The sequence below is a fragment of the Oncorhynchus keta genome, chromosome 25 (assembly GCF_023373465.1).
Source record: "Oncorhynchus keta strain PuntledgeMale-10-30-2019 chromosome 25, Oket_V2, whole genome shotgun sequence".
Lineage (NCBI taxonomy): Eukaryota > Metazoa > Chordata > Actinopteri > Salmoniformes > Salmonidae > Oncorhynchus > Oncorhynchus keta.
This window is the reverse complement of record NC_068445.1, coordinates 41,964,310-41,984,423: the sequence shown is the minus strand read 5'-3', so window position 1 is coordinate 41,984,423 and position 20,114 is coordinate 41,964,310. Positions and strand designations below refer to the sequence as shown.

The following is a 20,114-nucleotide window of genomic DNA, read 5'->3' as shown; positions in this document are numbered from 1 at the left end:
CTTTTGCTAACGTCAGCTACTGGCCCGAGTTTGTTGGAGTCGACAGCAAGGAACAAACAGTATGCAACATAAAATGCATTGCCTATGCATCATCATATGGACAGTTTATTCTAAACACTGAACTGCAATTGAATTTAAGATTTTTAAAAAAATCGTTTGTAGAACTGACCTTTTTCAATCCTCGTCCAGGTTGCCATGTTTAAATATATATATATATACATATTTTTTTTTACACCAGTGCACCTTGCCTTATGTTAAATTGGTCACGTGTAGAAACAACGCAGGCAACTTTGCATGCCGGTGGGGGGCAGACGGATAGGGCAGACGGTGCGAGCTGGAAGCCATGTTTGTTGTTCCTCCTTCTGCCACTTCGGAGTTCGGTACGTTCAGGGTCTGAACGTTCAAGAACTCCGTCTGCATGTCTTTATTATCAACAATATCGCCACTAAATATTCTCTACCACCCTCCGAATGCAGGTAATACATGATTTTGTTTTATTGTTCATAGTTGCAGTGATACAATTTGTATCGCCGAACGTCTCTCTGCATTTCTCCGTCCGGTTTTTGTCTCACCTCTTCCCAAGGTCCAAGTACCAGAGCTAGGTAGCTTTCTGGCGCAGGAAAGGCTGTGCTCTCAGACCGCCTGGCAATTTACTCAACACCCATGCTTCAAGCCTTTGGTATATTTACTGTCGAAAGTAACGGTGACGTTCAGTTGTGTGTTCAAGTTGTTAACTGCTGAGATGTATTTGTAGCTCGGTGCTGTTGTTGCTCATACACATGTGTCATGCATGCTATTGACTGGTTTTGACAGCTGGCAAGTAAACTTCTCTTGCAAAGCAGGCCCGGTGTAGTTGCATAGCTGTTGCTACTTTTGACATTTGGCAATACTGTCAACACGCAATTGTCACTGCATTTTACAATCATCGGTAGTTTTAATAATTGCAAATTAGCTAGGTAACGTTATTGACATGTGGCTAGTTTGGTTGGTTGCTAAAGTGTTGTAGTTACTGTGTCATTATCAAAGACCCAGCTGTGTAAGCAGCTGTCAATGGACCTCGAAAAGATATTCTCGGATGACAGCCCCGGTGTTTATTTCTTATACCCAGCCAAAGAACGAACCATATTAAATCCCTATTCATACTGTGGTGGTGTTGTTGCCACTATCACTGGTACAGGACGTGTGGCCGACTTGTGTTTAGACAGATAAACATATTATGTAACTACTAAGCCAGCCCTGAACGTCTTCCCTGCTAGCTACACTTCAACTTTGACATTCTAAGTATTTGTGTTACTAATTGTTACTAACTCTATAGCTGCAAGCTTTCAATACATTTCCCATGTCACTGACACCAGAATGATTTCTCAATGAGACATCTGCACAATATAACTAAAATATCAATGTGGACCCCCCTCCCCGCCCCCACAATTTAAAGATATTAAAGTTGGACACCTACAGACAGGAGGCACCCCAGGAGACCATGTGTAATTCAAACCCTGGTGAATCAACATGTCTTGTGTAATAATCTGCCTTGTTGGTGTGTGTCTACTAGGCATTTGACCTGGCTCGTTGGTGTGTGTCTACTAGGCATTTGACCTGCCTTGTTGGTGTGTGTCTACTAGGCATTTGACCTGGCTCGTTGGTGTGTGTCTACTAGGCATTTGACCTGGCTCGTTGGTGTGTGTCTACTAGGCATTTGACCTGGCTCGTTGGTGTGTGTTCCTTAGATTAACAGGTATGCCAAAGGAAAAATATGATTCCCCGGATCCTCGCCGATTGTACACCATCATGTCAGCTGAGGAGGCAGCCAACGGGAAGAAGTCACACTGGGCCGAGCTGGAGATATCAGGTCAGTTACCTTCCCTAGTCAGCTGGAGATATCAGGTCAGTTACCTTCCCTAGTTAGCTGGAGATATCAGGTCAGTTACCTTGCCTAGTTAGCTGGAGATATCAGGTCAGTTACCTTCCCTAGTCAGCTGGAGATATCAGGTCAGTTACCTTCCCTAGTTAGCTGGAGATATCAGGTCAGTTACCTTCCCTAGTTAGCTGGAGATATCAGGTCAGTTACCTTGCCTAGTTAGCTGGAGATATCAGGTCAGTTACCTTCCCTAGTCAGCTGGAGATATCAGGTCAGTTACCTTCCCTAGTTAGCTGGAGATATCAGGTCAGTTACCTTCCCTAGTTAGCTGGAGATATCAGGTCAGTTAGTGACAGTGAATCGGTCAGTTAGCTGGATATATCAGGTAAGTTAGCTGGAGATATCAGGTCAGTTAGCTGGAGATATCAGGTCAGTTAGCTGGAGATATCAGGTCAGTTAGTTAGCTGGAGATATCAGGTCAGTCAGTTAGCTGGAGATATCAGGTCAGTCAGTTAGCTGGAGATATCAGGTTAGTCAGTTAGCTGGAGATATCAGGTCAGTTCGTTAGCTGGAAATATCAGGTCAGTTAGTTAGCTGGAGATATCAGGTCAGTTAGTTAGCTGGAGATATCAGGTCATATTAGCTGGAGATATCAGGTCAGTTAGTTAGCTGGAGATATCAGGTCAGTTTAGTGGAGATATCAGGTCAGTTAGTTAGCTGGAGATATCAGGTCAGTCAGTTAGCTGGAGATATCAGGTCAGTCAGTTAGCTGGAGATATCAGGTCAGTTAGTTAGCTGGAGATATCAGGTCAGTTAGTTAGCTGGAAATATCAGGTCAGTTAGTTAGCTGGAGATATCAGGTCAGTTAGTTAGCTGGAGATATCAGGTCAGTTAGTTAGCTGGAGATATCAGGTCAGTTAGTTAGCTGGAGATATCAGGTCAGTTAGTTAGCTGGAGATATCAGGTCAGTTAGTTAGCTGGAGATATCAGGTCAGTTAGTTAGCTGGAGATATCAGGTCAGTTAGTTAGCTGGAGATATCAGGTCAGTTAGTTAGCTGGAGATATCAGGTCAGTTAGTTAGCTGTAGATATCAGGTCAGTCAGTTAGCTGGAGATATCAGGTCAGTCAGTTAGCTGGAGATATCGGGTCAGTCAGTCGGCTGGAGATATCAGGTCAGTTAGTTAGCTGGAGATATCAGGTCAGTTAGTTAGCTGGAGATATCAGGTCAGTCAGTCAGCTGGAGATATCAGGTCAGTCAGTTAGCTGGAGATATCAGGTCAGTCAGTTAGCTGGAGACATCAGGTCAGTTAGTTAGCTGGAGACATCAGGTCAGTTAGTTAGCTGGAGACATCAGGTCAGTTAGTTAGCTGGAGACATCAGGTCAGTCAGTTAGCTGGAGATATCCAGGTCAGTTCGCTGGAGATATCAGGTCAGTTAGTTAGCTGGAGACATCAGGTCAGTTAGTTAGCTGGAGATATCAGGTCAGTTAGTTAGCTGGAGATATCAGGTCAGTTAGTTAGCTGGAGATATCAGGTCAGTCAGTTAGCTGGAGATATCAGGTCAGTCAGTTAGCTGGAGACATCAGGTCAGTTAGTTAGCTGGAGACATCAGGTCAGTTAGTTAGCTGGAGACATCAGGTCAGTTAGTTAGCTGGAGACATCAGGTCAGTTAGTTAGCTGGAAATATCAGGTCTAAGGTTTAAACTGAGTTTTTCACAATTCCTGACATTATTTCAGCTTTTATTTCTTTCATCACATTCCCAGTGGGTCAGAAGTTTACATGCACCCAATTAGTATTTGGTATCATTGCCTTTTAAATAGTTTAAATTGGGTCATACGTTTCGGGTAGCCTTCCACAAGCTTCCCACAATAAATTAGGTGAATTTTGGCCCATTTCTCCTGACAGAGCTGGTGTAACTGAGTCAGGTTTGTAGGCCTCCTCGCAAACACTTTTTCAGTTCTGCCAATACATTTTCTATAGAATTGAGGTCAGGGCTTTGTGATGGCCACTCCAATACCTTGACTGTGTTGTCCTTAAGCCATTTTGCCGCAACTTTGGAAGTGTGCTTGGGGTCATTGTCCAGTTGGAAGACCCATTTGCGACTAAGCTTTAACTTCCTGACTGATGTCTTGAGAGGTTGTTTCATTACATCCACATAATTTTCCTCCCTCATGATGTCGTCTATTTTCTGAAGTGCACCAGTCCATCCTGCAGCAAAGCACCCCCACAACATGATGCTGCCACCCCAGTGCTGCAGGGTTGGACTGGTGTTCTTCAGCTTGCAAGCCTCTCCCTTTCTCCTCCAAACATAACTATGGTCATTATGGCCAAACAGTTCCCTTCCCCAGATCTGTGCCTCGACACAACCCTGTCTCGAGCTCTACAGACAGTTATTTTGATATCGTGGCTTGGTTTTTGCTCTGACATGCACTGCCAGCTGTGGGGCCTTGTATAGACAGGTGTGTGCCTTTCCAAATCATGTCCAATCGATATAATTTACCACAGGTGGACACCAATGAAGTTGTAGACACATCCCAAGGATGATCAATGGAAACATAATCCAAACAGGATGCACCGGAGCTCAATTTCGAGTCTCATAGCAAAGGGTCTGAATACTTATGTAAATATGTTTTTTTTTGTTTTTAATAAATAAATAAAAACCTGTTTTCGCTTTGTTATTTTGTGTACATTGATGAGGGGGGAAAAACTATTTAATCCATTTTAGATTAAAGGGGGGGGGGGTCTGAAGGCACTGTATATGGGGCGGCAGGGTAGCCTAGTCGTTAGAGCGTTGGACTAGTAACCAAAAGGTTGCAAGTTCGAATCCCCGAGCTGACAAGGTACAAATCTGTCGTTCTGCCCCTGAACAGGCAATTAACCCACTGTTCCTAGGCCATCATTGAAAATAAGAATTTGTTCTTAACTGACTTGCCTAGTAAAATAAAGGTTAAATTAAATATGATTTAGTAATTAGGATTAGGATAGGCATTGTTGTTCTCTGTTGGCATATAGTTAAATGAGCACATATTTTTTCCAGTACAGCCCTTGTTAAAAAAAAGTACTCAAGTATTTGGAAAAAAAAATCATACGAGGACTGGGAACAGTCAAAGATCTAATTCCCATCCCTACTGTGAAGAATGCAATATTGGAAGCCTTATCTGTAGCATTTAGCCCTAACATTTCACTCCTCTGTCTCCTCTCCAGGTCGGGTCAGAAGTCTGAGCAGTTCTCTGTGGACTCTCACCCACCTGACGGCTCTACACATCAACGACAACAACCTGAGTCGCATCCCGCCCGACATCGCCAAGCTGCCACACCTGGCCTACCTTAACCTGTCGTCCAACAAGCTCCGCAGCTTGCCCGCCGAACTCGGAAACATGGTGTCTCTCAGGTAAGAGCTTGTGTGTTCTTGAAGTGGTGCTGGCAACTCTTAAGATTGTGGGTTCAATTTCCGGTTGGAATCGCATACACTTTCTGAAAATGTATGCACTCACTGTACTGTAAGTGTCTGTTCATAGAAGCGTTTGCAAAGTGGTGTAAGACGCCACCAGGATGGTGGAGGTTTTCCACTTTCTACAGACTTTCTTTCTTCCTGCTGTGTTCCCTATCACCCCCTCCCTCCCCCAGGGAGTTGCTTTTAAACAACAATCTTTTGCGAGTTCTACCTTACGAACTCGGGCGGCTGTTCCAGTTACAAACCCTGGGGCTAAAAGGTATGTCTTAGTTTGGTAACACTTTACTTTAAGGTTACCTTTTGTATAATCCTATAAAGGGTTTATAATGACTTCATTCATTATTAATGAAACATTTTATTGACACAGTTAAGTGTGCAGGTAACCAACCACAGTGTTAGATTATTATTAACATTAAGGCTTATTGTATCTCTGTGCAGGTAACCCTTTGTCCCAAGACATCCTCAACCTGTACCAGGAATCAGATGGAACCAGAAACCTGTTGAACTACATGCTTGACAATCTAGCAGGTGAATATGGTTCAACTATACATGCTTGACAATCTAGCAGGTGAATATGGTTCAACTATACATGCTTGACAATCTAGCAGGTAAATATGGTTCAACTATACATGCTTGACAATCTAGCAGGTAAATATGGTTCAACTATACATGCTTGACAATCTAGCAGGTAAATATGGTTCAACTATACATGCTTGACAATCTAGCAGGTAAATATGGTTCAACTATACATGCTTGACAATCTAGCAGGTAAATATGGTTCAACTATACATGCTTGACAATCTAGCAGGTAAATATGGTTCAACTATACATGCTTGACAATCTAGCAGGTAAATATGGTTCAACTATACATGCTTGACAATCTAGCAGGTAAATATGGTTCAACTATACATGCTTGACAATCTAGCAGGTAAATATGGTTCAACTATACATGCTTGACAATCTAGCATGTAAATATGGTTCAACTATACATGCTTGACAATCTAGCAGGTAAATATGGTTCAACTATACATGCTTGACAATCTAGCAGGTAAATATGGTTCAACTATACATGCTTGACAATCTAGCAGGTAAATATGGTTCAACTATACATGCTTGACAATCTAGCAGGTAAATATGGTTCAACTATACATGCTTGACAATCTAGCAGGTAAATATGGTTCAACTATACATGCTTGACAATCTAGCAGGTAAATATGGTTCAACTATACATGCTTGACAATCTAGCAGGAAATATGGTTCAACTATACATGCTTGACAATCTAGCAGGTGAATAAGTCAACCGATTCACTTTACAAAACAAGATGCATATTGAGTCTAAACCTGACCGGAGCACCTGAATTGTCATATTTTCTTCTCCTGAACCAAATATCATTAAAGTCCTGTTTCCCTTTCTAATGAATCAATTAGTTCATTTCTTTATTAATTTTGTTTTATCGTGTCCTTTCTTTGTTTAGTGCACCCAGAACAGCTCCCCCAGAGACCTTGGATCACCTTGAAGGAGCGGGACCCAATGATCCCTACAGGTACTTTGGGATAACTCTCAGTGGGAGCTACAGGTACTTTGGGATAACTCTCAGTGGGAGCTACAGGTACTTTGGGATAACTCTCAGTGGGAGCTACAGGTACTTTGGGATAACTCTCAGTGGTAGCTACAGGTACTTTGGGATAACTCTCAGTGGTAGCTACAGGTACTTTGGGATACTAGTAGTAGCAGCAGTAGTATTAGAGTTATTATTAGTAGTATTGGAAGTATTATTATTAGTAGTAGTAGTACTTGCAGTATTATAATTATTCTTCTTATTAATAATAGTAGAAGTATTATTTGTAGTAGGAGCAGTAATAGTATTATATTTATTATTATTAGTAGTAGTAGAAGCAGCAGTAGTAGTCTTAATAGCACTACTACATACAGTACCAGTTAAAAGTTTGGACACACCTACTCATTCCAGGGTTTTTCTTTATTTTTTACAATTTTCTACATTGTAGAATTGTGACGACATCAAAACTATGAAATAACACATATGGAATCATGTAGTAACCAAAAAAGTGTTAAACAAATCAAAATACATTTTATATTTGAGATTCTTCAAAGTAGCCACCCTTTGCCTTGATGACACTTTTGCACACTCTTGGCATTCTCTTAACCAGCTTCATGAGGAAGTCACCTGGAATGCATTTCAAATAACAGGTGTGACTTGTTAAGTTAATTTGTGTAATTTATTTCCTTAATGCTTTTGAGCCAATCAGTTGTGTGTCGACAAGGTAGGGGTGGTATACAGAAGATGTCCCTATTTGGTAAGACCTGCTCAAATAAGCAAAGAGACACGACAGTCCATCATTACCTTAAGACATGAAGGTCAGTCAATCTGGGAAAATTTCAAGAACTTTGAATGTTTCTTCAAGTGCAGTCTCTAAAACCATCAAGTGCTATGATGAAACTGTCTCTCATGGGGACCGCCACAGGAAAAAAAAGACCCAAAGTTACCTCTGCTGCAGAGGGTAAGTTCATTTAGAGTTACCAGCCTCAGAAATTGCAGCCCTAATAAATGATTCACAGAGTTCAGGTAACAGACACATCTCAACATCAACTGTTCTGAGGAGACTGCGTGAATCAGGCCTTCATGGTCGAATTGCTGCAAAGAAACCACTACTAAAGGACACCGATAAGCAGAAGAGACTTGCTTTGGCCAAGAAACACAGGCCATAGACATTAGACCTGTGGAAATCTGTCCTTTGGTCTTATTTGAGATTTGGTTCCAACTACCGTGTCTTTGTGAGATGCGGAGTATGTGAACGGATGATCTCTGCATGTGTGGTTCCCACCGTGAAGCATGGAGGAGGAGGTGTGATGGTGTAGGGGTGCTTTGCTGGTGACACTGTCAGTGATTTATTTAGAATTCAAGGCACACTTTACCCGTATGGCTACCACAACATTCTGCAGCGATACGCCATCCCACCTGGTTTGCGCTTAGTGGGACTATCATTTGTTTTTCAACAGGACAATGACCCAACACACCTCCAGGCTGTGTAAGGGCTATTTGACCAAGGAGGAGAGTGATGGAGTCCTGCATCAGATGACCTGGTCTCCACAATCACCCGACCTCAACCCAAATGAGATGTTTTTTTCATGAGTTGGACCGCAAAGGGAAGGAAAAGCAGCCAACAAGTGTTCGTCATATGTGTGAACTCCTTCAAGACGGTTGGAAAAGCATTTCAGGTGAAGCTGGTTGAGAGAAATCCAAGAGTGTGCAAAGCTGTCATAAGGGCAAAGGGTGGCTACTTTGAAGTGTGTAAAATATATTTGGATTTGTTTACAACTTTTTTTGGTTACTACATGATTCCCATATGTGTTATTTCATAGTTTTGATGTTTTCACTATTATTCTACAATGTAGAAAATAGTCAAATGAAGAAAAACCCTTGAAATGAGAAGGCGTGTCCGACCTTTAGACTGGTACTGTATGTCATTGAGTTGTTGATGGTGTATTGAATATCCTCCCTCCCTCTCCCAGCCATGTTCACAGTGATGTGTTACAACGTGCTGTGCGATAAGTACGCCACTCGTCAGCTGTACGGCTACTGTCCCTCCTGGGCCCTCAACTGGGAGTACAGGAAGAAGGGCATCATGGAGGAGATCACACACTGTGACGCTGACATCATCAGTCTACAGGTAGGGTCTGACGTCGTCGGTCTACAGGTAGGGTCTGACGTCGTCGGTCTACAGGTAGGGTCTGACGTCGTCGGTCTACCGGTAGGGTCTGACGTCGTCGGTCTACAGGTAGGGTCTGACGTCGTCGGTCTACAGGTAGGGTCTGACGTCGTCGGTCTACAGGTAGGGTCTGACGTCGTCGGTCTACAGGTAGGGTCTGACGTCGTCGGTCTACAGGTAGGGTCTGACGTCGTCGGTCTACAGGTAGGGTCTGACGTCGTCGGTCTACAGGTAGGGTCTGACGTCGGCGGTCTACAGGCAGGGTCTGACGTCGGCGGTCTACAGGCAGGGTCTGACGTCGGCGGTCTACAGGCAGGGTCTGACGTCGGCGGTCTACAGGCAGGGTCTGACGTCGGCGGTCTACAGGCAGGGTCTGACGTCGGCGGTCTACAGGCAGGGTCTGACGTCGGCGGTCTACAGGCAGGGTCTGACGTCGGCGGTCTACAGGCAGGGTCTGACGTCGGCGGTCTACAGGCAGGGTCTGACGTCGGCGGTCTACAGGCAGGGTCTGACGTCGGCGGTCTACAGGCAGGGTCTGACGTCGGCGGTCTACAGGCAGGGTCTGACGTCGGCGGTCTACAGGCAGGGTCTGACGTCGGCGGTCTACAGGCAGGGTCTGACGTCGGCGGTCTACAGGCAGGGTCTGACGTCGGCGGTCTACAGGCAGGGTCTGACGTCATCAGTGTGTGATGACATGTTTGTGAACCCCAGGAAGAGTGTCTGATGGGATTATACCAGTTAATCAGTATACAATAAAACCAGTAAATCTCCACACATCAAGAGGTCATTTTAGCCAGTGTGTTTGGATGTGTTCCATAGAACCCATTCAGACCCAGGCTTTTGTGTCTTTTACACCGGAACAAAGTAAACATCCACTAAAACTATTCTAACATGACGGCCATCTTGGTCGTGTGTCCTCAGGAGGTGGAGACGGAGCAGTACCACGCCCTCTTCCTGGAGACTCTAAAGGACCATGGGTACGAGGGGTACTTCTGCCCAAAGTCTCGTGCCAAACTGGTCTCAGAACAGGAGAGGAAGCACGTGGACGGATGTGCTGTGTTCTTCAAGACTGAGAAGTGAGTAAATTTAATCAATTACATTTATTTTATAAAACTCATTTTACGTTACTAGTGCTTTACTGCGAAGTGCTTTACAGATACCCATCCTAAAAGTGAATAATTCCTAATAATTTACCTGTGCTTGATTGAACTTGCCTCTTGCAATGGGAACCTATATAAAAAAAGTGAAAACCCCGCCCACAATTGATTCACTCCAGGCGGGCTTAAATCGATTCACTCCAGGCGGGCTTAAATCGATTCACTCCAGGCGGGCTTAAATCGATTCACTCCAGGCGGGCTTAAATCGATTCACTCCAGGCGGGCTTAAATCGATTCACTCCAGGCGGGCTTAAATCGATTCACTCCAGGCGGGCTTAAATCGATTCACTCCAGGCGGGCTTAAATCGATTCACTCCAGGCGGGCTTAAATTTATTCACTCCAGGCGGGCTTAAATTTATTCACTCCAGGCGGGCTTAAATCGAGGCACTCCAGGCGGGCTTAAATCAAGGCACTCCAGACGGGCTTAAATCAAATGCTCAAAGTATTTAAAATAATTTAAATGGTGTTTGAACCCATGTCTGGTTATGTTTCAGATTTACTCTGGTGCAGAAACACACGGTGGAGTTCAACCAGGTTGCCATGGCAAACTCTGAGGGTTCAGAGGTCATGTTGAACAGGGTCATGACCAAGGACAACATCGGGGTTGCTGTCCTACTGGAGGTCAACAAGGACATGTTCTCTGGTGGTGAGGAACCTGTTAATCAGTCATCAATCAGCCAATCAATCAATAAATATAATGCCCTTTTAGTGTAAGAGCTGTTTGAAAAGACCGGCTGAAACTTCCTCCTGTTTTGGTAGCATGGAGTTTTGGCCTGCCTGGTGACATCACCAGGTAGTCAATTAGTTCATAGACCAATAAGAGAGTTCCAAACCTCTGTGAGAATAACGCTAGTTTTCACCTCCACAATCAGACCACTTCCAGACAGTCCTAGCAAAATTGTTGCTTGAGAAATTTGCTCTTAACAGCATCTGCTAAATGATGAAAATCTAAAATGGGACTTCAGTGGTATTCTTTCCCTGTCCTAGAGATCACCATCTTTTGTCTTACCTTTTTGATGTGTGTATGGTTTTTACCAGTACCTAACTCTACCAGTAGATGGCAGTCCCTGCTTCTCCAAAGTCTTAAACGTTTACATGATACAACTTTTTAGTTTGATTTAATTTGGCCTGGTATAATGCAAACAAGCCCACTACTTTTTAAGTTTCACGGTCACCTGAAAATACCGTCAAATACTTGAAAAGTTCTTGATATAACCTATTTGGTCAAGGTGTGGTTAACTAACTCTTACCACTGTTCTGTGGACTGAAAGGAGAATGGACAATAAATGATTTGTCTTCTGTTTGTCAGGCATGAAGCCTCTGCAGGAGACACAGTTCCTTCTGGTGGCTAACGCCCACATGCACTGGGACCCAGAGTTCTGTGACGTCAAGCTGATTCAGACCATGATGTTCCTGTCTGAGCTGAAGAGCATCACCGAGAGGGCGCTGAGCTCTGTGGCAACAGGCTCCCCGACCTCCGACCCCTCCTCCATCCCTATCGTCCTCTGTGCTGACCTCAACTCCCTGCCAGACTCTGGTAAGGATCTGACCTTTGACCCGGCTCAGAACTAACCCTTTCCACTGAAGCAAATCTGTGTTCCATATGATATGTTATTCAGGTACTCAAATACACGAGAAAACAGAGGTTAACTGTTTCAATGCCCCTTCGTTCCCCATCCAGTATTAACTGCTTCCATGGCCCCCCCTCCCACCAGGTGTAGTGCAGTACCTGACTAATGGTGGTGTACTGTTTTAATGCCCCCCCCCCCTACCTACACCATATTAACTGTTATAATGTCCCCCCTACCTACACCATATTAACTGTTATAATGTCCCCCCCTACCTACACCATATTAACTGTTATACTGCCCCCCCTACCTACACCATATTAACTGTTATAATGTCCCCCCCCTACCTACCTACACCATATTAACTGTTATAATGTCCCCGCTACCTACACCATACTAACTGTTACTGCCCCCCCCCTACCTACACCATATTAACTGTTATACTGCACCATATTAACTGTTATACTGCCCCCCTGCACCATATTAACTGTTATATTACCTATTAACTGTTATAATGCCCCCCACCTACACCATATTAACTGTTATACTGCCCTGTATTAACCTACCTGTTATACACCACACCATATTAACTGTTATACTGCCCCCCTACCTACACCATATTAACTGTTATAATGTCCCCCCCTACCTACACCATATTAACTGTTATAATGTCCCCCATACTGTTATAATGCCCCCTACACCATTTAACTGTTATACTGCCCCCACACACCATATTAACTGTTATAATGTCCCCCCCCTACCTACACCATATTAACTGTTATAATGCCCCTACCTACACCATATTAACTGTTATACTGCCCCCCCTACCTACACCATATTAACTGCCCCCCTATACTGCCCCCTGTATTACACCTACACCATATTAACTGTTATAATAACTTTATACTGCCCCCCCCCTACCCATATTAACTGTTATACTGCCTACACCAGGTATTATATTAACTGTTATAATGCCCCCCTACCTACACCATATTAACTGTTATACTGCCCCCCCCCTACCATACTACACCATATTAACTGTTATACTGCCCCCTACCTACACCATATTAACTGTTATACTGCCCCCCTACCTACACCATATTAACTGTTATACTGCCCCCCCCTACCTACACCATATTAACTGTTATACTGCCCCCTACCTACACCATATTAACTGTTATACTGCCCCCTACCTACACCATATTAACTGTTATAATGCCCCCCTACCATATTAACTGTTATAATGCACCTACACCATATTGTTAACTAATACTGCCCCCACCCCTACACCATATTAACTGTTATACTGCCCCCCTATACCATTTAACTGTTATACTGCCCCCACCCCCCATATTAACACCATATTAACTGTTATATTAACTGCCCCCCTACCTACACCATATTAACTGTTATACTGTGTGTATACTGCCCTGCCCCCTGTTATACCCCCTACACCATATTATACTGTTATACTGCTGCCCCCCTACACCATATTAACTGTTATACTGCCCCCACCATATTAACTATACACCATATTAACTAATACTGCCCCATATTAACTACACCATATTAACTGTTATACTGCCCCCACCCCTACACCATATTGTTATACTGCCCCCTACCTACACCATATTAACTGTTATACTGCACCATATTAACTGTTATACTGCCCCCTACCCCTACACCATATTAACTGTTATACTGCCCCCCCTACCATATTAACTGTTATACTGCCCCCCTACACCATATTAACTGTTATACCCCCCACCCCCTACCCTACACCATATTAACTGTTATACTGCCCCCCTACCCCTACACCATATTATAACCATAATACTGTTATACCCATATTAACTGTTATACTGCCCCCACTATTAACTGTTATACACCCCCATATTAACTGTTATACTGCCCCCCTACACACCATATTAACTGTTACACTGCTGTTATACCCCCACCAGGTGTAGTGGAGTACCTGACTAACGGTGGTGTAGCAGAGAACCATATTAGGTTATACTGCCCCCCAGAGAGCTGCGCTATCTCAGCAACTTCAGCTGCCCCCCAGGGGAAGAACGGCTCTGACGCCCCCCCTACCAGCATCACCCCACAGCTTCAGCTGAAGAGCGCCTACCAGGGCAGCCTCCATATTATGTCTTACACCAACTATACCTATGACTTTAAGGTAGGTTACACCCCTCACCATATACTAACCCTACCATATTAACTTACCAGGGCAGTTATCATGTCTTACACCAACTGTTATACCTATGACTTTAAGGTAGGTTGCCCCCCTACACCTCTATATACTGCTACATACCATATTAACTGTTATAATACCCCTACCAGGGCAGCCTCATGTCTTACACCAACTATACCTATGACTTCAAGGTAGGTTACACCTCTATATACTAACCCTACCCCTACCAGGGCAGCCTCATGTCTTACACCATGTTATACCCCCCTATGACTTTATAGGTAGGTTACACCTCTATATACTAACCCTACCCCCTACCAGGGCAGCCTCATGTCTTACACCAACTATACCTATGACTTTAACTGGCCCCCTAGGTTACACCTCACCATATATACTAACCCATATTAACCTGCCCCCCTACCAGGGCAGTCTCATGTCTTACACAACTATACCTATGATAATGCCCCCTTACACCATAAACTGTAGGTTACACCTCTATATATAACCATATTAACTGTTATACTGCTACCCCTACCAGGGCAGCCTCATGTCTTATACCAACTATACCTACCTGACTTTAAGGTAGGTTACACCTCTATATGTTATACTAACCCATACTGTTATACCCCCTACCATATTAGGTTATACTGCAGCACCAGGTGTTATGTCTTACACCAACTATACCTATGACTTTAAGGTTATACTGTTACACCATCTTATATACCTAACCCTACCCCCCTACCAGGGCAGCCTCATGTCTTATACCAACTATACCTATGACTATTAAGGTAGGTTACACCTCTATATAATAACCCTACCCCTACCAGGGCAGCCTCATGTCTTACACCATACTATACCTATGACTTTAAGGTAGGTTACACCTCTATATTATACTAACCCTACCCCTACCAGGGCAGCCTCATGTTATACTTACCCAACTATACCTATGACTTAGGTTACACCCCTATATACTAACCCTACCCTACCAGGGCAGCCCCCCTCATGTCTTATACTGTTATACCTATGACTTTAACCATATTAGGTTAGGTTATACACCTCTATATACTAACCCAAATGCCCCCTAGGGCACCATATTAGGGCATGTCTTTATACCAACTATACTATGACTTTAAGGACTAGTAGGTTACACCTCTCATATACTATTAACCTACCAGGGCAGCCTCATGTCTTATACCAACTATACCTATGACTTTAAGGTAGGTTACACCTCTATATACTAACCCTACCCTACCAGGGCAGCCTCATGTCTTATGCCAACTATACCTATGACTTTAAGGTAGGTTACACCTCTATATACTAACCCTACCCCTACCAGGGCAGCCTCATGTCTTACACCAACTATACCTATGACTTTATAGGTTACACCTCTATATACTAACCCTACCCCTACCAGGGCAGCCTCATGTCTTATACCAACTATACCTATGACTTTAAGGTAATATACCCCCTCATGTCTTATACCAACTATACCTATGACTTTAAGGTAGGTTACCATATTAACCCTTATATGTCTTATACCAACTATACCTATGACTTTAAGGTAGGTTACCCCCAGGGCAGCCTCATATCTTACCCAACTATACCTATGACTTTAACTTTGACCTTATATACTAACCCTACCAGGGCAGCCTATGTCTTATACCCTACCCCTACCCTCTATATACTAACCCTACACCTACCAGGGCAGCCATGTCTTATACCAACTATACCTATGACTTTAAGGTAGGTTACACCTCTATATACTAACCCTACCCCTACCAGGGCAGCCTCATGTCTTATACTATACCTATGACTTTAAGGTAGGTTACACCTCTATATACTAACCCTTATAGGGCAGCCTCATGTCTTATACCAACTATACCTATGACTTTAAGGTAGGTTACACCTCTATATACTAACCCTACCCTACCAGGGCAGCCTCATGTCTTATACCAACTATACCTATGACTTTAAGGTCACCTCTATATACTAACCCTATTACCAGGGCAGCCTCATGTCTTATACACTTTAAGGTAGGTTACAACTAACCCTACCCCTATCATGTCTTATACCAACTTTATGACTTTGGTATTACACCTCTATATACTAACCCTACCCCTACCAGGGCAGCCTAACATGTCTTACACCAACTATACCTATGACTTTAAGGTAGGTTACACCTCTATATACTATACTCATGTCTTATACCAACTATACCTATGACTTTAAGGTAGGTTACCCCTACCTCATGTCTTACACCAACTATACCTATGACTTTAAGGTAGGTTACACCTCTATATACAACCCTACCCCTAAGGGCAGCCTCATGTCTTATACCAACTATACCTATGACTTTATATTAACTCTTATACTAACCCTACCCCTACCAGGGCAGCCTCATGTCTTACCAACTATACCTATGACTTTAACCCACCATATGGTAGGTTACACCTCTATATACTAACCCTACCCCTACCAGGGCAGCCTCATGTCTTATACCAACTATACCTATGACTTTAAGGTAGGTTACACTCTTATACTAACCCTACCCTACCAGGGCAGCCTCATGTCTTATACCAACTATACCTATGACTTTAAGGTAGGTTACACCTCTATATACTAACCCTACCCCTACCTTACACCATATTAACTTTATACTGCCCCTATAACTATACCTATGACTTTAAGTCTTACACCATATTAACTGTAGGTTACACCTCTATATACTAACCCTACCCCATACCAGGGCAGCCTCATGTCTTACCAACTATACCTATGACTTTAAGGTAGGTTACACCTCTATATACTAACCCTACCCTACCAGGGCAGCCTCATGTCTTATACCAACTATACCTATGACTTTAAGGTAGGTTACACCTCTATATTACTAACCCCTACCCCTACCACCATACCAGGTACTTCAAGGTTTACACTCTATATACTAACCCTACCCCTACCAGGGCAGCCTCATGTCTTATACCAACTATACCTATGACTTTAAGGTATTACACCTCTATATACTAACCCTACCCTTACCAGGGCAGCCTCATGTCTTACACCAACTATACCTATGACTTTAAGGTAGGTTACACCTCTATATACTAACCCTACCCCTACCAGGGCAGCCTCATGTCTTACACCAACTATACCTATGACTTCAAGGTAGGTTACACTCTATATACTAACCCTACCCTTACCAGGGCAGCCTCATGTCTTATACCAACTATACCTATGACTTTAAGGTAGGTTACACCTCTATATACTAACCCTACCCCTACCAGGGCAGCCTCATGTCTTACACCAACTATACCTATGACTTACCCCATAAGGTAGGTTACACCTCTATATACTAACCCTACGCCTACCAGGGCAGCCTCATGTCTTACACCAACTATACCTATGACTTTAAGGTAGGTTACACCTCTATATACTAACCCTACCCCTACCAGGGCAGCCTCATGTCTTACACCAACTATACCTATGACTTTAAGGTAGGTTACACCTCTATATACTAACCCTACCCCTACCAGGGCAGCCTCATGTCTTATACCAACTATACCTATGACTTTAAGGTAGGTTACACCTCTATATACTAACCCTACCCCTACCAGGGCAGCCTCATGTCTTACACCAACTATACCTATGACTTTAAGGTAGGTTACACCTCTATATACTAACCCTACCCCTACCAGGGCAGCCTCATGTCTTACACCAACTATACCTATGACTTTAAGGTAGGTTACACCTCTATATACTAACCCTACCCCTACCAGGGCAGCCTCATGTCTTACACCAACTATACCTATGACTTTAAGGTAGGTTACACCTCTATATACTAACCCTACCCCTACCAGGGCAGCCTCATGTCTTACACCAACTATACCTATGACTTTAAGGTAGGTTACACCTCTATATACTAACCCTACCCCTACCAGGGCAGCCTCATGTCTTATACCAACTATACCTATGACTTTAAGGTAGGTTACACCTCTATATACTAACCCTACCCCTACCAGGGCAGTCTCATGTCTTACACCAACTATACCTATGACTTTAAGGTAGGTTACACCTCTATATACTAACCCTACGCCTACCAGGGCAGCCTCATGTCTTATACCAACTATACCTATTGGAAGCATACTTCCAAATGGACAGTGACTCCAAGCATACTTCCAAATGGACAGTGACTCCAAGCATACTTCCAAATGGACAGTGACTCCAAGCATACTTCCAAATGGACAGTGACTCCAAGCATACTTCCAAATGGACAGTGACTTCAAGCATACTTCCAAATGGACAGTGACTCCAAGCATACTTCCAAATGGACAGTGACTCCAAGCATACTTCCAAATGGACAGTGACTCCAAGCATACTTCCAAATTTGTGGCAAAATGGCTTTAGGACAACAAAGTCAAGGTATTGGAGTGGTCATAACAAAGCCCTGACCTCAATCCTATAGAACATTTTTTGGGCAGAACTGAAAAAGCGTTTGCGAGGAGACCTACATACCTGACTCAGTTACACCAGCTCTGTCAGGAGGAATGGGCCAAAGTTCACCCAACTTATTGTGGGAAGCTTGTGGAAGGCTACCTTTCCTGTACTCCGTAACATTCCCAAGAACCCATATCCATGACCTTAATTGACCCCCACCATATACATTGCTGCTATCGATAACCATTCACTTCTGCTGTAGCAAGTTTTTCAAAATTACAACCCAACAACTGAAGCCAGACTATGGGTCTTCTCCTTTCCATAGGATTCCTCATGTCAATCAATAACATGTTCTGACAGAATGTAACTGTTCTGCATTCCCCTCTCTCCCTCAGTACCATGAGCAAGGATATTTCATAGTTCAAGTTTATGAATTCAGAACCCATCACACCTTAATACCACCAACTATATACGTATGACTTCAAGGTTAAACTGGGCTGCTCTGGAGTAGGATCTGTCCTCAGTTGAGTGCTCACAGTTTGTCATGTTCTCGGCCCAGTTCGATAAGCCTAGCAACTCCTTGACCAGCAGTGAAGGTTGTGTGTTTCATATTTTTTACGTGTAACAATAGTAAAGAAAATCTCTTTCATTCTCTCCGTTTCACCTTCTCTTCCCGTCTCTCCTTCCGCAGGGCGTGATCGACTACATCTTCTTCTCCAAGACTCACATGTCTGTAGCGGGGTTGCTCGGTCCCCTGGAGTCTCGGTGGTTAACGGACAACAACATCACCGGCTGTCCCCACCCCCACATCCCCTCTGACCACTTCTCTCTGCTCACCCAGCTGGAGCTCCACCCGCCCGTCACCTCTTCCCTCAACGGCCTGCACCTGCCCGTCCACAGGTAGTGAGGCACCAACCTCTCACCCGTGATCCTTGACCTTTGAACCCCTAATGCCCTGCCCCCATCTCTGCCGAACAAACAAACCCAGACAGGCCATCCCCCCCCGACGGAGTATTCACCCCTTCTGCTCCTCTTTTAACCTCCATTTTGCTTGGATTTCTGTTTGTTTTTGTTTGTTGTCTTTCTTTGTCTACATGAACGGCTTGATACCAAATTAGGGTTGGGTTTTGTGTTGTTTTCTGGTCACATTACATACCGCTGCTCTTCTCCTTGGATGCAAAAGTGCGTCTGAAATGGCACCCTATTCCCTATATAGTGCACTACTTTTGACCAGGGCCCTATGTGGGACTTGGTCTAAAGTAGTGCACGATATGGGGAATAGGGTTCCGTTTGGGAGGGAGCCCCAAGTTCAGGTCATCCTGATCTGGTGTCAGAGTTTTTTTTGCCTTAAACCTGGTTTGGATGGTGGTGACTTTTTGTCACATAACCTTCTACAGTAACAATGACAACCGACATCTGAATTCTCTCCGTTCGATTTTGAGGTACCCAATCCTCAAGACAACTACTTAACATATTTTACAAATATGACATCCAAAGTTCTACTGAAATTGTATTTTATGATCATGTTAAGTCCTATCATTTCAACATAAATGTTACCCCAAACACGTTTTTCTTTCTTCTCCTAAATCACAAAGGATGGGGTGTGGGACTTTTCAGTATTGCTCGATTTGGTGTAATGTATGGTAAGAGGACAGATGTGGTTTTTATCACGTCAGTATATCAGTCGAAGATTAAATGTAGATTTCAATATGGAAATCAAAA

The 20,114-nt window shown here is 43.7% G+C and overlaps 1 protein-coding gene and 1 long non-coding RNA gene across 52 annotated transcripts; one reads left to right on the top strand and one right to left on the bottom strand.

Moving 5' to 3' along the window:
• Positions 1-281: 281 nt before the first annotated feature.
• On the top strand, positions 282-19,957 carry LOC118378774 (CCR4-NOT transcription complex subunit 6-like). Of its 47 annotated transcripts, XM_052479573.1 has the most exons (12): positions 282-476; positions 1,728-1,849; positions 5,063-5,249; positions 5,486-5,571; positions 5,751-5,840; positions 6,788-6,856; positions 8,845-9,002; positions 9,963-10,117; positions 10,694-10,845; positions 11,509-11,736; positions 13,729-13,949; positions 19,084-19,957. In XM_052479573.1, the coding sequence occupies exons 1-12, from the start codon at positions 295-297 to the stop codon at positions 19,294-19,296; spliced, it is 1,863 nt and encodes a 620-aa protein (XP_052335533.1). In that variant the 5' UTR covers positions 282-294; the 3' UTR covers positions 19,297-19,957. The 47 variants fall into 47 exon arrangements, with proteins under 47 accessions (XP_052335533.1, XP_052335580.1, XP_052335579.1 ...); XM_052479620.1 differs by lacking the exons at positions 282-476; positions 1,728-1,849 and adding an exon at positions 1,874-1,884; XM_052479619.1 differs by lacking the exons at positions 282-476; positions 1,728-1,849 and adding an exon at positions 1,911-1,919.
• LOC127911811 (uncharacterized) lies at positions 15,252-17,690 on the bottom strand. Of its 5 annotated transcripts, none has more exons than XR_008079453.1 (5): positions 17,545-17,690; positions 17,359-17,463; positions 17,191-17,271; positions 17,030-17,110; positions 15,252-15,326 (listed from the first exon to the last, which is right to left on the bottom strand). It is a non-coding gene; the product is annotated as an uncharacterized LOC127911811 (long non-coding RNA). The 5 variants fall into 5 exon arrangements; XR_008079454.1 differs by lacking the exon at positions 15,252-15,326 and adding an exon at positions 16,554-16,596 and having other exon boundaries at positions 16,998-17,110; XR_008079455.1 differs by lacking the exon at positions 17,359-17,463 and having other exon boundaries at positions 17,521-17,646.
• Positions 19,958-20,114: the final 157 nt, after the last annotated feature.

Excerpts from the sequence above, each read along its gene's own strand:
- LOC118378774 (XM_052479573.1), top strand. The coding sequence starts at position 295 with ATGCCGGTGGGGGGCAGACGGATAGGGCAGACGGTGCGAGCTGGAAGC. Across the intron at positions 477-1,727 it reads CTACCACCCTCCGAATGCAG|ATTAACAGGTATGCCAAAGG; the intron begins GTAATACATGAT and ends TGTGTTCCTTAG. Across the intron at positions 5,841-6,787 it reads CATGCTTGACAATCTAGCAG|TGCACCCAGAACAGCTCCCC; the intron begins GTGAATATGGTT and ends TTCTTTGTTTAG.